This window comes from Parasteatoda tepidariorum, chromosome 2 (assembly GCF_043381705.1).
Source record: "Parasteatoda tepidariorum isolate YZ-2023 chromosome 2, CAS_Ptep_4.0, whole genome shotgun sequence".
Taxonomy (NCBI): domain Eukaryota; kingdom Metazoa; phylum Arthropoda; class Arachnida; order Araneae; family Theridiidae; genus Parasteatoda; species Parasteatoda tepidariorum.
In genome coordinates, this window is record NC_092205.1 from 87,089,981 (window position 1) to 87,115,600 (window position 25,620).

The window sequence follows — 25,620 nt, forward strand, 5'->3', positions numbered from 1 at the left end:
TTTATTTAAGATAGTTGATCTTTTTCTATTATTAATGTAAATACATGGTGTTCCTTAATAACCACCATTAAAACAACAGCGTCATTTCTTTATTATTTCTAGGATAGAGTTTTTTTCAATCGAAAAAAAAAAGATATCACTATTTAGGAAATTTTTTTATGAGGCATTGATATTCAATTGAAATAGCAAATAGCATTTTTAAGATAAAAATAGTTATCTGTTAATGATCATTAATGTCAGCATTTAAAAGAAGATTTAAAAAAATATATATTTTAAAATACGTAACACAATAATTATATCATGCGGATATTTCCGTATTGATACCTGTTTACGCCAACTAAACTCCCATCGCCAAGTGCTAAAGGGTTTTCGAACATGCTTGTGAAAATTTTGCTACCTCTGCCGGTTGTCGCGACTTTTTTGGCGCATGTAAAGATACGACAATCTTCTTAATCTTAGCATTTATTTTGACGAAGCTTAACTTTCATTTATACTATAATAAATACGTAATATTATTTTTTTCTTTTAATCATAAAACCATCTGTATTCAGTTGAAGAAGCATAATGAGGAAGATTTTTTTTAAATGACAAAAAATAATATTATAATAATTATTTCTTTGTTAGAATTTAATTTCTTACCATAAAAAAATATTTTGCAAAATTTCCTTCCAAAAATATCCTTTTTCAATCATCTTTGTCGCTATTTGATAAGGAGCATTTGATAAACTACATTCTAAATTAAAGGTCATTAAATGTGTTTTATGAATATTCAATTCGTTTTTTTCTTATTTTTTTTAAAGTGGTGCACTTTTTCTAAATTGCATAAAATGTAAAAAATTGAGTTTAAAAGTGGCGAAATGACAAAAAAAAAAAAATTTTTTTTGCTATTGTAGCGTTTAATATTTAAATTAAACATGGTATTTTAAGAGATATATTGTATTTACATAATTAATGACTGAAAAAACGTAAATCTTTACTTTTAGTATTTAAATATGGGGTGCTTATAAGAGAACATGTTTATTTTTTAATGATTTTTTTTTTAAATTTTATTAAAACAATGCATTTAAAAGATTTACTTTCTTAAAAAATAGATTTCGTTTAACTATTTGCAGTGTTGTATTATTATGATTTTTGAAAAATTATTATTTTTTTATTTAATAATTTTTAAAGAATTTTTAAATTGGTCATGTCCGCAAAGTCACAGACACGACAAGTTGCAAAATACAATTTCACTAACTTTTAATAAACATTTGAGCTTGATAAAAAAAATTCCTCTCAATAAATTTGTATCACAAACCATAAAACTAATAAAATTCGCACTATTGTCATTTATTTTTGTAATGACTAATTACATTGACAAATTACTTAATTTTAAACATGTTTAAATTCTTCCATTTATTAAAAAAATATAAGTGTATTTTGAATTTAAACAACAATTGCATTTATGGCAACATGTGTATTTGGTCTAAGTTATGTTAGGAATAATAGCAACAAAACAGTTGATAGAAGATTAATTAGAGGAGAACATTGTTTAGAATAGAACATTTTTTAAATTATTTAGGATATGGACATGCTTATTTGCAGATGTTTTTCTATTAAATTAAAAATTAATTTAGAGTTTTGAAAAGATTTAATCTTTGTTAGTTGATTTGTTTGATTATTATATAATTACTTCAAGTTAATAAAACTTGAAACAGATTATAGAATTCTAGACTAAGTTTGTAAAACTATAAAAATTCCTCATACCATCAACAAGTACAGAAATGTCTCGACTGAAAAGACAAAAATTGAAAGCTGAAGCAGTGAAATATGAAACTATCAAAGTAGAAGAAAGCAAGAAAAGAAAAAAAAAAGAACATGAATATAATCTTACTGAAGAACAGAAGGAGCACATAAGAACAAAAAATAATGAAGCGCAAAGGGATGTAAGAAGAAAAAAGCAAAAGATTAAAATACAGCATGAAAATATCTAGCTACACCAGCAGACAATCTTTGAGGAAAAGCGGTGAAGAAAATTAATAATGCTTTGCCACAAATCTCCTCAGAAGAAGTCTAATGTTTTAACAGATGTGATATCAAAAATGGCTCCATTAAAAAGGAAGTAGATAATTAAAAATGCCATTAAAAAGAAAAGGCAACAAGTGCAAATTTGAAGAACGGATTCTGGAACTAGTAGTTGAAAAACCAGGAATGATAAATTAGCAGAGAAAACTGAAATAGAAGTAAAACTATTTTTCATTAGGGATGATCGTCGTTTGTGCCCAAAAAAGAAGGAAGTGATGTATATAGAAATACCTAAAAGAAGAGAAAGATATCAAAAGCGTTATTTAGTTATGAGCATTGGAGAAGCATATGTCTTATTTTTTGAGAAAATTCTGATTTAGATAGTGGGAAAAGTAAATTTCATGAGCTTCGTCCAAAATACGTTCTTTCATCTGGAAAGAAAGACAAAGAAGTTTGTGTGTTCATGCATATACTACAGAAAATTAACCATGATTCTTTCAGGAACTCCTCTGTCCTGATCTTTCAAAAAATTCTGAAACAATTGCAATTTGTAAATTTTGATGAAAAACAAGTCCACTGCATAGACCAATCCTGCCGAAAATGCAGAGTAAAAAAATACTTAGATGCAAAAATGTCAGAGCAAAATTTAGACAGGTCAAATATTATCAATGGCACTAGAATAAATAAGGTTTTAACTGTTAAAAAAGAAATTGTTACCAATTTGGGTCGTGCAAAGGTCTGGTGGAGCTGCCAGTCAATTCAAAAATAGATTTATATTCACAAATTTAGTTTTTCACGACGAAGAATTCATTATTGGTGCAGACTTTGAAACAACTCACAGGAAAGGAGCCGTCGATGGAATAGGATGGATCAAAAATAGATTTATATTCGCAAATTTAGTTTTTCACAACGAAGAATTCATCATTGATGGTGACTTTGAAACAGCTCACAGGAAAGGAGCCGTCAATGGAATAGGATGGATCAAAAATAGATTTATATTCGCAAATTTTGTTTTTCACAACGAAGAATTCATCATTGATGCTGACTTTGAAGTAGCTCACAGGAAAGGAGCCATCGAAAGGAGCCATAGGCGGCATCATGGAAAACGTAGTTTAGAGAGCTGTATTGCAAGGAAGAGAAAATGTCGTTGATGCAATTTTTTTTTAAGTGTCTTGTAAAATTTCAGAAGGAAGTATAAAAATAATGTTTGTAAGCAAAGTCACTGTCCAGCATTATGCAACGATGTTGAATGAAAGTTATAGTCTCCGCAAATCTATCCCAAATACAAGATTATTGCATTTCATCTCACCTATAACATTTAATTCAGTTGAATCTTCATTGAACTCTCCTATCTCTAGTCCCCAAATCATGCACCTAGCTGAATAATTCACTAAACTGCCTTCAAAACATGCTGTAGATTCAAAACAACAAACTTCAACATTAGCAACATTTTTAGTCAGTGGATTGTTTGATGACTATTGGTGGCCTGGCCAAATAATTTCAACAACCAAGACAGATATGACACTTGAACACTATTTGAAGTTCATAGCTCTAAACAAGTCTAAGTATTTGGAAAAATCGCCATTTGAAATAATGATAACTGGCCCATACTTATGCCCTTTGTCACGCAATCCTTCACCTGATCATTCTGCACAGCTTTATTCATACAATTCTGAACTTGCTTTAAAGATAAGGAATATAATAAATAAATTGTGTTGCAATATTTAAAACATCATTTACCCGAAATCTAAAATAAATCTAATTTACAATAATTAATTTTATAATAAGATCTAATTTTAAAAAATTTAAAATATTAAAAATAACGAATAAACAATCATAATTTACTTATTATTTAACAAAAGATATCTGTAATATTCTAATGATATACGACCATCTAAGAAGATTATTTATAATGAGAAATTTTCTGTCATGTCCGCAACATACACGTTATATTTAATTTGATAATTTTCAATTAAATTAATTTTATTTTTTCAAAAGTCTTTTGATTTCTGTTATAAAAATATACGCTGAAATCTTACCTAAAAAGGAGCTTTAATTCATTTCATAAAATTAAGAGATTTTGGTAAAAGTAGAAAAATTTTCTAAAAACCATATTTTTTGCGTCATGTCCGCAACACTTCAAATTTTTATTTTAAAGGCGTTTAAATTATTTTTATATTTAAATATGCATTGGGTTAAAAGAAGTCATATCTCCTGATTTCATAATGCAGAAAACCAGTCACCTAACTAAATTTTTTTATTTAATTATAAGAAATCAAACTTTGTAAATGTCATGTCCGCAACATGCACAATATTGTGAAAGCATTTATTTTTTAGAACATAAACATTCGTTTTCATCGTAATAAACCAGTAGCATAGAATATCTTTATTTAAGATATAAAATCAACCCTTTGCAATAATTCCTGTTATAATCTGAAAGAGATTCTGTTTTTAAAGGAAATATATGTCACATAAATCTGATTTTTATCATTTCTTATCAATGGTAAATATTAATCATATAAAATAGATAAGAGATGCTATGGTATGGATATGAAAGACGCATGATGGTTGGTGAATTTGGAGGAGACATGAGTGATGGCTATGAAGTTGCATGATAGGTGGTGCTAGTGGATATGACAAGGCAGATGATATAGAGGATTTAATCAAATAAATAGCATTATTATGTTAACTTAACAATACTAACAACAATTCTTCCATTGTTATCTTGGGAAAAGCATAACATTCGCATTCAGCATAATAAATTTGAAATCTGGAATATCACAAAGCAATTAAATTTATCTAATTAAAGAAATGAAAAACAGAAATAGTATTTTTATAATGTTGATTTGTATTAATTAAAATTAAAAAATTTCGACGGAATAGGTAATTTTCAATCATTATCTTTGCAAATTACAGCTGCTAAAGCAAGAAAATACGCTGATAACCTAATAATTTTTTTTTTAAAAATAGAAAAAGACAAAGAAAAAAATAAGAAGAAAGAAACAGAACTAAGATTATTTTAAATTTAAAAAATAAATAAATAATAAATAAACAAATAAATTTTTCAACTATTTTTTTTTCTGTTAAAATAATTCCCGAGAGTAATTTTTTTTAAAAATAAAAATAATTATTACATAAGAAATATTCTGTTTGTTAAAATTTAAAGATGCGCTAAATTTTTTTAGTTTTATTTTATATTTATGAAGTCCTTTGATTATAGTAAGCGTGTTTTTTCAGGGATATTTTCATATAGTGATCTGTCGCGCCAAGGTGCCAAATAGATTTTAAATTTGCAATTAGAAACAAAAACAAAAAAAAAACAAAAAAAAACATAGAGATGTTAGCCAGTGGGGTGGCGACAAGTTATACCTTTCGAGTTGGTCCCTTTCTGTAATGTTTTTTTATTTTTTATTCCAGTTTCTCGCGGACCGCTGCCCGGAAGTTGACAAGACTTTATTAGCGATTATTCTGTCACAAATACAAATCGCGATACGGAAATCACCCCTGTTTTTCCACAGTTTTATCTTCAATTTTTTTTCTGTAAATATGAAGGTAAGAATTCTATTTAAAAGATTTCATAGAATATTTATTCAATAGATGACATCAAATCAGTTTAGTGATATGTTAATTTGGTTGAAAGAAAACATTTCAATCATAGAGAAGTTCAGTAATGTCAACAATTTAGTGCTGCCATCTATTTTATTATTTATTGAACTTATACTTGCGATTTTCAATTTTTTAAATTTAATTTCTTTTGAAAAAAAAAAAACGTATTATATTTCAACTATTAAAATTATTTGAATGTCTTATATTAAGACTATTTATTTAATTTTATACAAATTGTTTTTCATAATATATCTATATTTTTTTGAGATCTGGATATGCACACAACTTACAAAAGAAGAATAATGAAAACTCTAAATGCTTATTAAAATGTTAACAGAATAATAATTTTTCCTTTCCACGACAGATAAGATATCTATTTCATGCTGTAAAATTTGCATACGTAAACTTGCAATGTGCCGATTTTACAGATAGAAAAAGTCGCCACAATGATTGAAAAGGTAATCTATTTTTCGTTGCCACCGGAAAAATAGGACCTTCACTTCCATTTGTGGGTTCTTGTGTTTGTGTTATTAGACCCTTGTTTGTGTTATTGAACTGAAGAAGATTCTTGTATAAAGAAAGTTTTAAGGACATTGTTTTGTACTACACTTAATGTGCTATTTGGATTTAGAAGATGTAATAAAACTCTTATTCTCAAATTTATAAGACAGTGTATCCAAAACCCTTATTAATGATTAATGAAAGTGGACTGCATTCATAGTTATGGAAAATCTATAGAAAGTGCTTTAAAAGGGTGATTTTCATGCAGATCGTATTCATATGATATTATCTTCTTTATACTGAAAACAAAAATCAATTGAATGATAAAATAACATTTTCTTCGTGTTGATAGAAAGAAAATTCCTGCTGTGCGTGCATAAATATTAAGATAAAATGAGTTTTCTTTTCGATTCATGTAATTGATAAACTACTCATGCAGTGTGTGTTAAATGCTTCCTGGCTGGAGAAGATATTATTATTAAAGGCAATATCTTTCTGTGTTGGCGATAACATTCTTTGTTGTGACACTAACGGTAAATAGTGTGACACATATTTGCAATGATGTTCTAAGAGAAAAATATTTTGATAGAAATTTAATGTTTGCACTTTGCTTAAAAGTTTCCAAGTGTAGTTAATGACTGCTCTAAATAAGAAGTAATTTCATTTAAATGTTTTGTGCTCATAATATATGAATAATTTATTTAAGGATGAATTAATCATGAAGAATTTAATTAATGTGGTTTAATCTAACAAACACATGAGACAAACTTTTCCATGTGGTGCATTCTTCTTCATAAGCGCAACAGCCTTTCACAGGTCAAGGCTGACTCACAGATTTTCCTCCATCTGGCCCTGTCCGGTGCGACGGGTTGCATTAATAAACAGTTTTAAAAAGATTGTAGTTGCAGGTTATTAAGCAGTCTCTTACATTCATAAAGCACATGTGATTTGATATTTATATGCAAGTAGTTGAGATTGTGATTTTCTTGTTAACACGGACAAAATATTTTTTATATGCAATTTTGGCAATTTAAAATTTATAGATAAAATTACATTTTTTCAACCTTCTCATATTTATGTTTATTTATAAGAGCATACATTTATTATGTGTGATGAAATATTGATACAAAAATTTGCAATTTAATTTCTTTTTTAAATATATATTGAACCATATTTTTGCAATGTGTGTGTGAAATAATTTGTAAATGAAATCTAATTTGATAATTTCATGTTCATAACAGTAAATAGCATTACTTTTTATTCATTTTTGTAATAAGTTTTTCTAATTACAAATAAGATTAATTTTGCAGTGTATCTAAGAATGGCTTCATTCATAGTGTATTGAATCTAAAGGAATCTGTTACATAAAAAGGTTCACTGTTCCTGCAGTTTTTAGTGTAAAAGAACATAAAGTGAAATAATTTAATTTAGTTTTGTATCTTTATAGGTATGTTAAAATAGAAATATTATTAAAGTAAAGTTTGTGGGGGAAAAAATTGCATCTCCATATAATTTAAATTAATCATTTCGCAGATGCGCCTATTAATAAATCACATTCCTGTTATAAAGTGATCATATTTCTACAGTATTTTATTTTGCTTAGTCAAAACATTTAGTCAAAGTAAGTAATTTGATACAACATGATTATTTTCTTAATATGTAGGTACTATTAAATGAGTTATTTTTGTAGTGAAAATTATTTTGAATTATTGCCTTCATTTTAATGAACGGCTAATTATTTTTCTATTATCTAAATATAGCTATATGTATCAAATAAATTTAGAAAAAGCAATAATTTGATTTTGAACAGAAAATCTGTATTTTTTCTTATAATTATGCATTTATATTTTAATATTGCAAAGTAGATTTATATCTTCATTTCTTACAGCATATTTATGATTTTTTTTCTAGAAGTCTTACTCGACTACCCACAATTTATCTACCCTTATGATTCTTGCTCTAGTAACACATACAAAAGTGTTTTACAACAATATTTTGTATAGTATTCCGGTCGTATAGTAATTTAATTGTTAGAGCAAAAAAAGGTGACCCCTGGTTCATATTACCAAGAAGCCTTATTTCTTGCATTTCATGTAAGAAGAATTTTCCATCAAATTTTTAACATTTGTCTTCACCCTGTTGAGAAATCTTATTTGTGCATGTAAAAGATGTATGAATAAGTGAAATGAGTTTTTCTCAAATAAGTAAACATATACTGTAATAGTGTTTTTCATCCTGTAAGATAACCTTATTCTTGTAATACATGTAATTAGGTTTTTTCAAAAAGAAGAAGCCATACTAAACACTGCAGAATTCATATTAGTGATAAATCCTATTGTTGTAGTATATGTAATAAGAATATTTCACAAAGAGATCTGACTAAACACAATCGTGTTCATATGGGTAAGATGCCTTATTCTTGTAGTATATGTAATAAGATTTTCTCACGTAAAAGTGCACTGACTGGACACAGTCGTGCTCATACTGGTGAGAAACCTTATTCATGTACTAAGAGTTTTTCACGAAGATGTCTACCAACTGAACACAGTCCTGTTCATACAGGGGAGAAGTTTTATTCATGTAGCATATGCAATAAGAGTTTCTCACAAAAAAGTGCACTGACTGCACACTTTTTTCTTCATACTGGTGAGAAGAAACCTTATTCTTGTTGTACATGTAATAAGAGTTTTTCAACTAGATCTAATTTGATTCAACATAGTCGTGTTCATACTGGTGAGAAACCTTATTCTTGTAGTATATGTAATAGGAGTTTTTCACAAAAAGGTATGCTGACTCAACACAATCGTGTTCATACTGGTGAGAAGCCTTTTTCTTGTAGTACATGTAATGAGAAATTCTCACGAAAAAGTTCACTGACTGCGCACTTTTCTGTTCATAATGGTGAGGAGAAACCTTATTCTTGTAGTATATGTAATAGGAGTTTTTCTCACAAACATAATCTATTTGAGCACATTCGAGTTCATACTGGTGAGAAACCTTATTCTTGTAGTATATGTAATGAGAGTTTTTCACAAAAAAATATACTGACTCAACACAATCGTGTTCATACTGGTGAGAAGCCTTATTCTTGTAGTACATGTAATAAGAAATTCTCAAATAAAAGTTCACTGTTTTCACACTCTTTTGTTCATACTGGTGAGAAGAAATCTCATTCTTGTAGTGTATGTAATAAGAGTTTTATAGGAAGATTTCTATTGACTGAACACAGTCGTGTTCATACAGGTGAGAAGCCTTATTCTTGTAGTATATGTTATAAGAGATTTTCATTAAAAGGTAATTTGACTCAACATAGTCGTGTTCATACTGGTGAGAAACCTTATTCTTGTAGTAAATGTAATAAGAGATTTTCAAGTAAAGCTTATTTGACGCTACATAGTCGAGTTCATACAGGTGAGAAGCCTTATTCTTGTAGTATATGTTATAAGAGATTTTCATTAAAAAGTAATTTGACTAAACATAGTCGTGTTCATACTGGTGAGAAACCTTATTCTTGTAGTAAATGTAATAAGAGATTTTCAAGTAAAGCTTATTTGACGCTACATAGTCGTGTTCATACTGGTGAATAAACCTTATTCTGGTAGTATATGTTATAAGAGTTTTTCACAAATAGTTCTTCTAAATAAGCACATTTGTTTTCACACTGGAGAGAAACCTTTTACATGTAATAAGGCTTTTTCAAGGAAAGATTATCTAACTCATCACATTCATGTTCACACTGTTTAGTAATCATTGTCTTGTGTATGTAAAAAAAAAAGTTTTTTTTTCATTTAGGGACGTTCCAACTTTTCATTGTTTTATTCATACTGGTTAAAAAAAAACTCATTCTTATAATATATGTGTATGAGTTTTTTTTTCTTCAAAAGACTGACTTTTATGTTCGCGTTTGCACTGGTGATAAAATTTTCGTTATAACGTTATGTAATAAGAGTGTTTCTCAGAAATGTCATCGAACTAAATACTGTGTTGATTGAAATCAAACAATTTTTTTTTTACAAATCATTTGATTTAAATCAACTGATTTTTTTTATATATGCATTGATTTTAAAAGTTAAAAAACAGTGTTTTAAATTATTGATACTTATATTATTTTCTTTTCTTAGTTTTAAAATTTATTTTAAATAAATTGCTGCATTAATTAATTTTAGTTAACAAAATTACTTTCTTTCTTGGTGTGTGCTAAATTCCAACACATTTGAAATTACATTTTTAAAAATCTTTTGATTCTTGAGATTGAAAGTACAGATTAAAGTAAACATTTAATGCTGTCTTAATATAGATTTGCATAGCTGTAGAAAATAATTAATAAACATGAATTTTTTTCAAGAAAATGCAAATAATGTTAATTAAAATTTTACCTTTTGATTGAAAAAGCATGGAATTAAAATCTACATTTTATTTTATTGGTGGAAAATGTTTATTTCTAAAGCTTGAGGTTTTATTAAAAAGAAATTACCCTAATATGCCAAAAATAGAAAGAAAAAAAAAAGCTGATGAATTCAGATATTTTTTTTTCCTGATATAGTAGTGTCATTCTTCCCTTTCAAAGTTTATTTGAAGCAGTAGAGTTATTAACTGGTATTTTTTTTCTCCTATGTTTACAGTATCTTTGACATAATCAGATTTTCTATAAAGAAATTATGTGAAAAAAAAAATTCAATGAGTGCATGGATTTTGTAAAAAAAATTTTAAGCTTAACTTATCTATCTTGATATAGGATTAAAAATGAATATTTTAATTTAAAAATATATAGGTTAAATAATCTGTTACATTTATTTTGTCTTATGAAAAATCAAGACAAAAAAATCACAATTTTAAATTGAAATATGAAACATTGTTTTAATAGTTAAAGAATCAGGGGTGTGTCCAAGCCAAATTTACTACCTCTTAGAGATATACCTTCACAAAATACTTTTTCTTAAAATTTTATTTTTTTGTCTCGTAAGAAACGATGAATCCATATTTTTGTGTTGATTTGTTATTATAATTTTTAATTTTCACAAATTATGTCTAAATTTTCACAAAATAAGTACCTCTCAGAAAAACTTAGACAGACTCCTAAAGTATTCTTTAAATTCTCTATTTTATCTAGTCTTTAAATTTCAATCATGCATTTGCTTCAAAATGGTTGCTATGCATTCAAAGCCATGTATTATAATGAAAAATTATTTTAGTAAGTTAGAGGTTCTAAAATATTGTTATAATGTAGTTTTAATATTAATTTAATTTTGATTAAATATTTATAAATCTTTTTTTATCATAGTCATATTTCATTATTCGAACAGGAAAATCAGGAGTATTTCCTTTCCAATGAACAAGACAAGTATCTTTAGAATATAATTCTGCAGAAGAAAAAAAAAAGAAAGTTATTTGTATTTTTTTTTTTATAGTTATTTTATTGCTTTAACTCTTTCTTTACTCTGTTTTTAAAGTCTATAGAAGATGCAGAGTATAGCAGTTATGGTTATACCTATCATTTCAATTAATGTTATTATAATGCTTTTTTAAATTTATTCTTGTGTTTTTGTCATAGAAAATAGTAAATCATGAGTAAATTGTAGTCGTTAAATCGTGAAAAGTTCTTGGAATTAGTCATGAATTTGAAAATTTAAAATGTAGCAGATACCCTTCATAGGTAAAAAGTGACTGACTGAGCATAGATCATTTCTCACTGGGGAAAAACTTTCTTCCATTTTAAGTAAAAAAATTCACAGAAGTGTCATTAGATTTAACACAATTTAATGAAGCTGATGAGGTTTTTTCTTTTCAAAATATTTTATAATGCAGATTTCATTGTATTTGTCTGTTTTTATGCATATCTAAAATAAGCTCCAGTATTGAAAAGTTTTGGATTAAAATTGAAATACATTCTTGTAAACACCTCTTAGTCAAAGTTGTAACCTTGATTACTGGTTACAATTTTTGTTTTTTTTATTCTCTCAGCATTAGAATCCTGAGTTGTATGTATTATTTTTTAATGATAATAATAATAAAATAACTTCAATAGCAGCTTTTAATAAAAAATTACATGTAACTTTTATTTATTTAATGAATGTTTTAAGTAAATTCAGTTTAACTGCAAGTATGAAACATATAGATAAAGTAATGTAAATTGATTCAAAATATCAATTTCTTGTACTTTTTCTAAGCTTTCATCATTTTATAAATCTTACATTTATGTTACCAAAATATTACTTTACTGTAATGAATATTATGACAGTTTTTTTAAATGGTTACTTGATATAAATTTTGGTAATCACATCTGAATGTCTTAGATTGTATAATTTATCAAACTTTTGAAAAAGTACACAAAAGATCACTCAGACTATTGAAAAATCGAAATTAATAAACTATTATTGAAGTTGCTTTTTTTTTTTAGTTCTAAAAACTATATTTTGCTAATTTATTATGTTAAATAATGAAATATTCAAATAATTTGTAATAACTTTTTTTAGTTCTCAAAACTATTATTTTGCTAATTTATTATGGAAATGAAATATTCAAATAATTTGTCATTTGTAATAACTTTTCAGTTCACAGTTATTCGTGACAAAATTTCCTCATTATGATATGTTTATATATGCGTAAGTGTGCGGTTGAGATATTTATTTACTATAGTCCTTTTCTTGTAATGACTCAGTGAAATTCAAATGTCTTGCTCAAATTATTGTTTTTTATTATTCTGTGTATGGTATATGTTATACTGTATATTGTTTTATTCTGTTCATGGTTAAAATAAAATGCACTTTATTTAATATTAGACTTTGTATTAATAACATAATGGTTAATAAGTAAGAAATAAACTAAAATATATTCAAAAATATTTCATAATTCAATGTTCTGTGAAATTAAACACGTGTAATCTGAATATCTCTTTACCTGAAAATTAGAACAGCTTCTTTTAAAAAGTACAGTGTTGGCATATTAACTATTCAAATTCAGCGACTTGCTCTGCTTATGGATTATTTATATTGCAGTAGCGCTTTATAGCGATTAAAAATAATATTGATTCTTTTATTGGGAGGTGGTCTACCTTACTGCTCATCTTTGTGTTACCTACCTTAGTTAAAATCATAATATTATTTATAAAGCATAAATAATTTTTGATTAAATGATAGTAATGAAAGTAAAAAATGGGAATAAAAATTAATGCAATGAATATGTTATGAAATTTTTCACAAAAAAATTAGTACGCTTCATTTTAAAATTCTAATGAACTTTTTAAATATTATAATAAAATAATATAGTATATTAATTATGAATCCCATATTGTATTCACCATTGCAAATAGCATACTAATTTTCCTATCATATGCTATTAATTATGAATACTCAAAATTTTTTACTAACGTTTTGGATAAAATTGTAATTTTGTGGTTTTTTTGGACAAAAACAGCTGGGCGAATGTGGAGCACGAGCTGGTAGCGGTGGACGGCCTTTCTGTTCTCTCGTCGTATTTCACACTCGTTCAGTCGTTTCGGAACTTTTCGAACCACTCCTTCAAACTGCTGTAGAGGTTTTCTATACACTCTATGACAACAATAAGTTCAAAACTGAAGTATATTAATAATTTTAACATTGATGCAGATACTTAAGCTATTATTGCAGTGAGGTACTAATTTGTTTTCTTTTTCAAATAAATTAATCTTCATTGTTTTTAATTTTGCCCCTGCAGATTTCTAATTTGCTTATGCGTAAATTTGACCTAATTCGAATATCTAAATTTGTCTATGAGTAAATTTGAACTTGAATTGAATTCGAAGCATTAAGACTCCATAATTTTGGCTGTTTTCTAAATCACAATCTTAGTGCTTTAACTATTTTAAAGTTTTTAAAACTTTAACTGGAATATTAAACACTTTTCATTTCTTGTAATGAAATTAAATACATGTATCGGCAATGTTTAGTTTTGAGACTGTTCTTGCATTTTTTGTTATCTCTATAGTTGTATTGTATCTTGTATTTCTCTTTAAATGTAAATAATCTGTTTCGCTGAAATGTAGACTTTGTAAAATATTGTTTTAATCTGAAACAATGTAATTGTTATAGATACTAATAAAAGAGAATGTTTTTAAATGTGTTTGTATTCATTGATATAATTCCTATCACTTGAAAAAAAGTTTTAAACATGAGGCACACTTTACTCTTAAGAAAATGATTTTATTGTAAGCACTTACAAATGGGTTCGATATGAAAATCTTGTATGATGGTTTAAAGCATCCCATATAAATGTATAGACCTCTTGAGTGGGGGGGGGGGGGGAAAATTTTAAATTCATTTCAAAATTAACTTTAACTGATATAAATTTAGTTTAAACGGCAGTTTCAATAATTCCTCCGAATTTACTAAATCTACGTTAGCTTTTGTAGAATAATTTTGAGTATTTTAACAATACAAACTTTAAATGTGCTGTGTTAGTTTCTGAATATATTATTCTTTTGTAAAGAGACTTTTAGATAAACGGAGGTTCCAGAACTCGAGAGGACTTTCTGACCTCCTTTAATTTAAATTTTAGATTTCTAAACTCTTTCGGTTTTACCTTGAGTGAAATTTTAATATAGCGCAGCAAAGACCATGTCTTTGCTTTGTAGACTGACTATACATCCACTCCATATTAATGAAATAGTTAAAGTAGAGGACATATCGTCGCTTTGAAACTAAACCGTGGTAGCTCAAAAAAGCAAGTTTTTCAGGAGTACGATTTCTAACTTTTCAAAAAAGCGAATCGCACCAATGCGATAACGATTCATATGCTCTCTAAATTAATTTTATGGAACCTATGAAAATAACACGTTGTTTCTCTAAAAAGGGGGATTTTTTTTACAAAAATCGACCCAAATATCTCATTTTTTCAACCTTTTTTTTTAGTTACTACGGTTTAGTTTCAAAGCCACGATACAGGAAACTTATAATTTGGGATTGGATTTGGTTAAAATGTCTGAAAATTCTCAAAATTATCTGTTCTTAATACGTTATCATTACGTCTTCTTAATCCTGAATTTTTAACAATTTTTTAAACTGAACTCAGATTTATTTATTTCTCATCCTCATTACTGAAGTTAGTAATGTCAACAGCATAGCGGAGTCAATAGCAAGTTCTTGCGTATCAAATATCTGTAAAAGTCTTAGAAATGAGCAATTGCAGGGATCGTAAACCTAGATAATTGTACTTAAACCAGTGTTAGTCTATCATTCAATTAGTAAGAATTTTTAAAAAAAATATATTTTTCCTTTTATTTTAAAGAAATTATCAAAACTTAAAGAAGTTAAATATTTTAATAAAAAAAAATTAAAATATATGATAGAAAATATAGTTTGTGCTCTCCACATACAATCTTGTTGCAGACATGTGTTGACACTCTCCGTTTCTGTCATGAACAGAATAAAAAATATAGAGTATAATAGAATGCAGAAAAAACTTAGAAAGCAAAATTATGGCGCATTGACCTGAATTTCTACAAGTGAGCCGTGTAGGCTCAGGAGGTAGAGCGTTCGCCTTCTAATGAGGTAACTCTGGTTAGAATCTCATCGATGACTTGTCGATACGAATTCCGCATCCGGCTCACTCTGACCACAGTCACCAGACGGATCATAGGTTAGTCCCCTTGCCTTCAGACTTTCAGTGGGAGGTTCTTGTGGTCTTTCTCTCCGTACAACGCAAAAGCAGGTTAGTTCCATCAAAAAGTCCTCCGCGAAGGCAAGTTTCTCCCAATACTTAATCCAGGAGTTCCCTTGTTTTCCGGATTGGGTTCAAAATTACAAGGCTACAGAGTTGAACATTAGTAATCGTAAACCCATAAATTGTGTCGGCTGTCATAAAATAAAATTTCTTGTTTAAACTGCGTATTCGACGACGATTAAATTAAAACATATCTCTAAAAAAAAAAAAGAATTCACAAAACTGGCTGTATTCTGTAACGTGAATAAGGGTTCGTTTTTGTAGGTCGGAGCCCGAAAAATTCTTACCCAAGCTCGAGATACACAGGATAGAACAGTGATTACCAACTGGCTGCATCCGATCCTCGAAGGCTTTTTTTGTGAACCGCGAACCAAAATATATTAGTTTTCGTTATTTTTGCAGACAATTTTCGTAAAAAATCTATATGGGTTTAAAATACTTTACTTTCGTTTAAAAAACATAATTTCTTCGTTTCTGTGAAAGGAAGGGGTGCCAACGGTGCAAAAAATTTATTTCTCAGGTTTTGCATCCAAGAAAATATTTATTCAAACACAAAAATAATCGTGTATGTTGCACTTTTTTATTTCGTTTTTTCTGTATTTTGTGAATATAATTTAGTATGCGCGTTTCAGAAATTTTCTCGAAGAAATTCAACCGTTTAACTTTTTGAAACCACTCATTTTTGACGAAATTATTTACATTTGTAAATTTTCAAAAGCATAAAAGAGGGAATAAATATCATGTTTTATTTAAATTCCTTAAATTGAATATCACGTGAGCGGAGAAAAAAATTTCTGATGATCGAGAATTTTTTTTTTTTTTTTTACTATAATTCCTAATAAGTCAAGAAAATTTTTTTTTTAATTGTTAATGCATAGCAATATTTAATGTTCCTTGAAACATAAAAGAGTCCCATATAAAATTTGGATAAAGTTATAGCCCGCCAATTGACTGGTGTTTTTAATTGCGGCCCCCGGCCACGTGTAAGTTGGAAACCCCTGGGATAGAACCAGAGTCCATCAGAGCCTGAGATATACATCGGATAAAGGCTTTTGTCTAAACAGGGAAATTATTCATTTAAAACCTTTTATCGTAATTAAATTTTTACACTTAATAACTCAACACAACGTTTGCTTAAAAGTAGTAAAAAAAAATTGATTAACATTTTATCTGGAGTCAGAGCCAACCCTAGCCCAAAATCTCTTCAGTAAACTAGAATGAACCCGTCTCGGTCTGTATTCTGTTAGACGAATGTTTAGTTGTCTTGGGTTAAATCTGTCATGACTCTATCATTTCCCAACCGGTGGATTTTGTCTTGTTCTTCAAGATTTTTTAAAAATTTGCTTTAAATATAAAACTAAATTTAAATTTCAGCTCATTAAGGAACAGTTTATGGCATAAAAATCTTTTCATTTCTTTTTGTACTAAAAACACAGTATACAAAGTAATGCATTTTTAAATGCTATAATAAATTAATAACTAATGTTAAATTCAATTAATATTTTTTCAAGTGGTTTCTTCCTTCTCTATGCTCAAATTCAGCTATATTGTTACAGATGTTTGATATCTAAAATTGTGAAGGCCGTTTGATTTGCATAAAGTAAAAACATTCAACACACGCAATGAGAGAATATATGTATTATTTAGCTTTTATCTTAATTAAGTGTAAAATAAAAGATATAATTGAAGTTTATGTAATTTGAAAAATATTTGGTGTACTACTTTAACTAATTTTCATTAAATGTTTTTCGTTGCTCTAGAGATAATTGATCTTAAATTTTTACCAAAAACATTAAACATTCCAGCAACATCCCGTTGTGGGTTATAAAGTGCTCATCGACAGCCTTTTCTTGTCTCCCAAACATGTACCCATCGTTTTGAAGCTGGGTGGACTTCAAAACGATGCCGGAAATCGAACCCAGGCTTTCATCGTGATAGCTTAGTGCTTTAACCACCCTACCTTCGATTTTCAAAATTTTTACTTAAGTTAATATCTAAATTTTTTCTCAAAACAGCAAAATAAGTACATGAATAAGTAAGTCAGTTCGTTTCGAAACACTAAATAAAATTAATATATAAAATAAATTAATAAATGAAATAAATTAATATATAAAATTATGTAAGATCTGTATAGTGTAATGGGGAGGTGGAACCCATATTTGCCCTAAGTGTAGATAAACTCCTTGAGATGACTTAACTTTAAAGAGTCAATTTCCTAAAAAAGGTATTTTTTATAAAGAAAATAATAATATCTTCCCTGTTTTTATACGTTTTATTTAAAGCAAAGTTAAAATAATTTCTTCTATGTCAATTGCGTCCTTTGAATAAATAAAAGTGTATGAAAGAAATCAGTTTTTTTAAACTTATTTCTGAAATTGATCATTAATATTACTTTTTCTTGCATTTAATTTACAGTAACCAACTTTTAAAAATACTTAGCAACAATACTTAGCATAGAAACGTTGACAACAATGAGAGTTATATAAAAATTTTATGAAAGATATTATTTAAACAATGGTTCATATTGTTGCAAAAGATGCATCTGTTAAAAAAGTGTTTTTTCACTCATTCTTGTTTGAGATTTCTCAAATGCTGGTTGTCTTTTTGTGAAATTAAAAAGTGAGAATTATGGATAAAAGCGATTTATATCGTTTTGCTCTTTTGAATCATTGGAGAAAGGAAAGGGAAAAGTATCCCCGACCTAATCGTAAGTGTATAAAAACATACATTTCAATCTTTTTTTAAACGTTTTATTATTTATTGATTTGGACCTAGAATATTGTTAAAACGATATGAAACTTCCTTACAGAGATAAAAAATTTTCCCAGAAACCTAAATTTAATGAAGATTGAGAAAATTTCGTAAGCATTAAAAAAAATTGACAAAAAACGTCTGAGCATATTTTGTAAATGATATTTTTGTCCTAAATTGAAAAAACAACTTTATGGATAATTAAATAAAACTTCTCTTTTTAAAATGGGTGATCCATTTTAACTTTTATTACACTACAGTATTAAATAACAAATAAAGAAATGTTAAAATAGAAATTTGGAAGGAAAACAGGTTAGAGTATAGAATTGGGTACCGCTTGGATTTTGAACTCCAATCTGAAGCTTATCCTAAATGTTAAATTTGTCATTTTCCAGTTATTTCTATCCAGATTTCTTATCTTCTATTTTGCTCAATTTCTCGAAAACAAAAAAATATCAATTTGAAACAGTTTTCCTTGTTTTCTGTATAAAAACATTAAAAAACATTAAAAAATTTCCAGATAAAGACCTGAAAATGGGCAACCAATTGTACATTTTTACTGAGAAATATAAATATGATATAGATATTATGTTTTTCTATATCTGATTCAAACATTTAAAAAAGTCAAAATATTACGCTAGAATGTTATTTACCCATTTGAGTGTTATTAAGTTAAACTGGTGTAAATACCTATCCCAATGTGTTAAAACAAATCTATGAAATATTGTCTAATGTTTCAAGTTAATGCCGAATGGTGCATTTGCACACACCTTAATACAAGTAGTTAAATGTAAACTACAATAAATAATTAAGCTTACGCCTAGCTGAGATGCTTTTAATCCATTTGTAAGACATTTTCGCCAAACTTGGCATAAATTTGGAAATCCCCAACTATAGATATATGTATGTAAACAATCGAAAAGAAAAGGTAAAAGTTTGATTTCGATATTGTAAAGCTGAATGAAATGCATCAAATTATTACCAGATGCATTAAATTATTTTTGCATTCAAAAATACTGATATATTCGCAATTTGATATCGCCAGTAAGTGTCGGTGAGAGTTTGTTATGTTCTTCCAATACCTCCTAGAAGATCTGCAAGGGTTACCATAAATAGGAAATTTGATTCTTTACTAGTCCAAAGGTAATGACGTCTTTCGTACTAACCATCAGTACGCAGCTTAGTAACCCGAGTATAGAGAAAACGATCTTATTCTTGGATTCCCAAAAATCGCCAATACTCATGCCAATGCTGTTTCAATAATTTTGGTAATATAAGTTACTTACATTGTGGTAAAGGGATCTAAATCTACTAATACTGGTTTTTAGTATAATCAGCTTCTTGAAACTCTCTTAAATGGATAAAAATGTTTTAATGTGGTAAATTTTGACAATGATGAGTGAGTCTTTTGGCAATTACACTATGTCAAATGACACTGAATATAGTTAATATTTATATTGAATTTTAAAAAGCGGGTTTTGCTTAATATAATAAAGCTAAGTCAACGGGAAGCTCTAAGAGTAAATATATGTTAAAATTAATAAAATAAAAATTAAGGAAGAAAAGAAATTATTTAACCTTTAACAAATGTGTCGGTATATGGTCTTCAGTTCTGCCCATGCTTAAGCAGTGTTGATTTATACCGCTTATTTATTATTTACATTTTTACAGCATACGAAGAACAACCATACCGCTATTTATTTTTATTTTTTATTAAATAGCGGTTTCCAAAAATACATATTTCTTTTAAAGAAGATTTTCTTCCACCTTTTTTATGAATTTTATTATAAATTGCAAAAGACTAAGTGTGGTAGTTTGCAAAACTTTCTTTTATTATTGAACAGAATAAACTTTTTAGAGATTATTTTAAAACTAGTTTTTATTCAAATTTTCAAATCTAATTTTAATTAATATTTCAGCATATGAGGATGGTAGCGAATTCGAAGATGAATTCGATGATATTGATGTGGATGAGAATGATTTGTAAGTAGTTATATTCCTAAAGTCTTATGCCTTTTATCATAATTTTCTTTCTTTTTTTTCAATAAAAAGGTTCCCTTTTGAGGATTTGAAAAAATATACACAGAAAGCAAGAATATAATTAAAAACAACAAAACATTTAACCCTTTGCGGTCGTATTAAGTTTATACATGGGTGACATGCTGGTCAGAATTAATTTTCGCTGAACTAACAGTAATACATAATATGCAAACTTATGAAGGAAAAATGAAATTTATTAATTGTTTTTTAAACTTTAGATATGTATAACACTATAATATGATTTAATTTCATGTAAAAATTATATTTTATAGTTCTCGTGTGGTATCTTTCAAAGCAACCTCCAATATGAAGCCCAGGTTTTGGAGAACATGTGTCTCAAAAATAATTAGTTTGGCGTCTTCCGCCTTTAATTTTTCTGTTTGAACATACAGAACAATCTTCATTCTTTACATCTTTACAGTGCCGCAATATATATAGTTTGCCATTGCGCTGTGGCTAACATCTTTGCTGTGTTGGCTGAGAGCAGACACACAATTGGAACTGTTAAAAAAAAGTTGGTGACTGAGAGTAGACATACGACCGCAAAGGGTTAAAACAGCGGTCTTACTGTTTACTTATTTTGGTCACAAAACCCTACTACTGGTAAAAATCGACTAAGATATGATATAAACATAAAAATAATGAACAGTTAATTTCAATTATGCTCACCCAATAATAAAATAACAATCGAAAACATATTTCAATCAAAATTTCTTAAGATACACCGTTTTATTTTTCACACTCTAAGCCTGAAGAAACTCTGGAAGTCTCCTTCATAGAACAAAAAAATCATTAGAAATCACGCATTTTTTTAAATAGAAATCTATTACCTTCAGACAGATTTAAAAAAATATATTCCTTTTATAATTTCAGTGATGAAGAGTATATGGTGGAATTAAGAGCTGAAGTGCCATCATCTGATGATGATGAAGTTGATGATGATGATGTTGGGGATGATGAGGATGAGGGTGATGATGTTGGTTATGAGGTTAATGATGAGCTTAATGATGATGATGAGGGTGATGGAGTTGAGCAGCTGATTAGGTATGTTAATTAGAATGTTTCTTAATGGCAGTTTAATATTTTAGTTAAAGTGATCATCAATGTTTGAGTTATTTTCCATCCTTTCTCAGGTGACACTTTCGTAACTATTTATAAAATGTTACCTTAAAATTGTAAGTGACTACACATCAGCCTTTAAGTTTTATTAATCCCTATGAATCAAGGGAACAGATGATTTAAAATGAATTTATTAAGCGTGAACAAAATTAATACGTGCAGTTATTTAAAAGATTAAAATCTTTGCATTAACAAAAAAAAACCTTTTTTTCAAGGGCCATTACCTTAACAAGAGCTTAATAAAATAGAATAATTATAAACACAAATGCTAAAATAATGACAATGTTACTCGTATAAACCAATTTTCTGAAAAGGATTAAATAATTCGTAAATTTTTATTCAGTTGTATAAAGTATAAGCGATCTAAACAATTTCATGCAAGAGAAAACATTTATTTTGAAAAAATAAAATATTAAAATAAATTACAACTGAACTTATTTCTTGTAGATACTATTTCATTATTTTATACTTCTTAAGGTATTTTCTTTATAACCATGAGTTGTTTTTCTGAAGTCTATTAACGGATACACACAAAAAAAAACTATATAAATTTAATAAAAAGAGAAATATCTGTTCATAAGTTTAAATAAAAGACGAATGAGGTAAATAAATGAATAGTAAACATAATTTTTTTAACTTAAAAATCTTTTTAAATGCTAAGTCACGTTTTTGGAATTTACTTGTAAATACCACTGTAATTATCACTCCTACAAAAATCTATAATGGGCATTTTCTTATTTAATAAATAATTAACACAAAATATAAAATAAATAATTACACATCGTAGCATTTTTAAAACATCTGTGATCGTTTATAAGTTAATAAATTCTCTCTCTTTAAAAATATATCTCATCTTTAACGAAAAATTTATTGAGCAAAATAACTTTATTGGATTTTAAGTTATACATTTTTTCTCTTTTCTTTTTTTCACTTTTAGTGAGGAATTGTTCCTATTCAGCGATGTAAAGATTGCGAAACTCTATAAGATGGATTTGGTGCACGACAAGGACTCGATAGAGTACGGCATTGAGGACGATAGGTATTTTAACTTTTTCGAAACATTTTAAATATCGACATTGTCTTAGAACATATTTTAAGTAATGATTTTCATTTATGTTCTTTAATATATATATATATATATATATATATATATATNTATATATATATATATATAAAAGAGAGAAATTAAATGTGGTTTCATACTTCAGAAAGAAAGCGATTTTAAAATATATTCGATTTCCATCTATTTACGCTTTAATTTCATATTTTGTAATCTGGCAAGTTTGTTAGGAAAATGTGTTTAAATCATTTTTGAAAGATGTTCATAAGGAGATGACCGTCGACTGTTCTCATTTACAGCTTTATGTTCCTATTTCTGCTTCATTTTGCGTTTTTCTTAATTTTGAGGGGAATTTTTCCTTGATGACGCATTATCTTAAAAAAGGTTTTTTCTCTTTTTTTGGTGCTTCTCACATTATTGTATTGATGTATTTTACTTCGGCTCAATTGATTATAAAATTGGCCGAAAAATCATTTTAAATATTTTTAACTACTTTTAAGCAATTCGGATAAATTGATTGAAGTAAAAGTTTTAAATCAAGAATAATTTGCACAAAACATATTGTCAATTAATCTGAAAAATAAAATCTCCCTAATAAATCCATCACGAAATTGTTTCTCGTTGTCGTAAATCATATAACGATTTTGATCATTGTAGAGTAAAAATCGAGTTTTTTGAAATTTATGCTTTAGAAAATTTATCTGAGCTTAAATACCTTTTACTCCATACAAAAAGCTTATAATTCAAAATGAAGCAATTGTAACGAAGCAAAAAACTGTATTAAACTTTCTAACAATGAGAGTGCCACTTTTATATTTTAGATTAAAATGTCGTGATGGTCCCTTCCTAAGAGATGAAGTAGACTTTTGGCAAAGAAGTGATATCGAGCTTACCATCAATGAACAATCTGAAGAAAAAGAGAGAGGATGCTTTCATTTCTTCGCTCGAATCTTCAGGAGATTGTTCAAACGAAAGTAAATCACGACTGGCCTGAAAGTATACCCAGACGTGTCTTAAAGAAAACACGTCTTGGCTGAAAGTAAATGAAGACTTTGATGTAACACCTAAAAACACCTTTCCAAAGTCTAAAAATTGTTAATCAAGAAAATTTAATATGCAAATATTTAAACTGCTGTAATTCTTTAACATCGGTAGATTGATTATCAAATAAATTACAATATTTGCAATTTCAAAGTGTATTTTATTTTCAAATAGAGTAAGACATACATCTAATTTACAATCCCTTACCAGTAAAAAGTGATAGTACATATTTCTTCTCATATCATGACGTTAGTTCTTTCGACCCATAACCAATTTAATTTTAAAAAGACAATGGACCTAAATTTGGATCCAAACAAAAATAATTATGATATTAATAAGGAATAGCAGGAAATATCTTGTACTACAACTTTTAAATCAATTTTGGGAAGAAAAACTGTCTTTTAAACCTATTATTTCGAAACTTGGTCATATATCGATGCAATAACATACTAAACTACTACATCAAGCCGCACAGATACAGACAAACTAAAGGCTACAAAATGGAAATTAATAGGGTGCATCCAATGTAAACCCACTCCAGATGCAAATCCCTTTAACAGTCAGATGACCAAACTGCTAAATCCACAACTGTGAGTTCGAAAACAATGGCGGACTACAAAAGCGAATGAATAAAAGGGTTAATTAGTCGCGAATTATTTTTTCTTTTTACTAAAGAATTAAAACCAATTTTAGAGATTGATAATTTTATTAAAATATTTTAAATTATCGTTTTAAATATTCCACTTCATAAAAATAACTCCAAGACACTTATGAAAAATTTCTAAAGATTTCTTGTTTGCTCTATTTATATTATAACGGCCTGTAATTCGCATTTATATAAAACTATAATTTTTAAAATTTGCCCTATTATTATTTCAATATACTTAACATTTCCGAGAGTCCAGGGTTCAAACCTCGGACACGTTCAGCATTTAAGAGTTAAATTTAGAAAAAAATAATTTTTTTAATTGGTTTACAATATTGTAGCGAAATAAAAATATTCCTTTACTCAAACTTTTCCTTTTTTTTCATTTTCTAAGTACGTATAATAGCGTTAAAAAATAGCAATATTACTCATATATTGTATATATTTATGGCTCAATATCATTCTTTAATATTAACCTATTATTTTCGAACTCGATCTGGTATTATATTATACCACACAATACTACCATACTAAAGGAAATAGCAATAATAATAATTAAAGAAACATTAAATTTTGAAGTATAATTTTAAAATATTGACCTACCGAGATTTGACCCCTAGATCCTCAGATCCAGCACTTGTTTCCTACCTATCACTTAACACTAACGGTCACACTAAATCTGGCTATGCGACTTATAAATAGCTTTCGCACTATATTAAGGGGAGATATGGGGTCTTTTATAAGCTCACTATATAAGCAACTATTTCTCCATTTTTAAGCTATTATTCGCTTTTATAAAAAAAATATGTATAATAATTATATTCGTAAATAAGTTTCTAAACCATATTCGATTAATTAAATTTTTTTTCAGCTTCTGTAATTTAAAAAACACAGTTTTTAAATATTCACATTACTCCGTAGGCGTGGTATATATTGTTTTTGTTATTATGAATTGCGCTTAGTGTTTAAGCAGTCAAAATTAAATAACCTCTCCTCCTCGAATGGCGTTCCCTGGGCAACATTATGATTGTAAGCAGAGAATACATAAATGGCATTTTCTTTTATCATAATGGATAAGATGGTTATGAATGTATAAGTGGAACATTGAGTTGAGAACAGCAGAATTTGAATTTACTTATCATAGGTATCAGAGTTA

General features: G+C 27.7%; 2 protein-coding genes across 2 annotated transcripts in view; both read left to right on the forward strand.

Moving 5' to 3' along the window:
* LOC107452745 (uncharacterized) overlaps nucleotides 1–23,962 on the forward strand; it is a 57,744-nt gene extending 33,782 nt beyond the window's left edge. Inside the window, exons 2-5 of the mRNA XM_071177863.1 lie at nucleotides 20,478–20,541; nucleotides 21,472–21,642; nucleotides 22,655–22,756; nucleotides 23,599–23,962. Coding sequence (XP_071033964.1) covers nucleotides 21,485–21,642; nucleotides 22,655–22,756; nucleotides 23,599–23,755 — 417 coding nt within the window. The 5' untranslated portion in view covers nucleotides 20,478–20,541; nucleotides 21,472–21,484 and the 3' untranslated portion in view covers nucleotides 23,756–23,962. The remainder of the gene's footprint in view (nucleotides 1–20,477; nucleotides 20,542–21,471; nucleotides 21,643–22,654; nucleotides 22,757–23,598) is intronic.
* On the forward strand, nucleotides 5,922–14,204 carry LOC122271877 (zinc finger protein 271-like). Its single transcript, XM_071177862.1, has one exon. It carries the CDS (start codon nucleotides 8,511–8,513, stop codon nucleotides 9,696–9,698), a length of 1,188 nt encoding a protein of 395 aa, XP_071033963.1. The 5' UTR covers nucleotides 5,922–8,510; the 3' UTR covers nucleotides 9,699–14,204.
* Nucleotides 23,963–25,620: the final 1,658 nt, after the last annotated feature.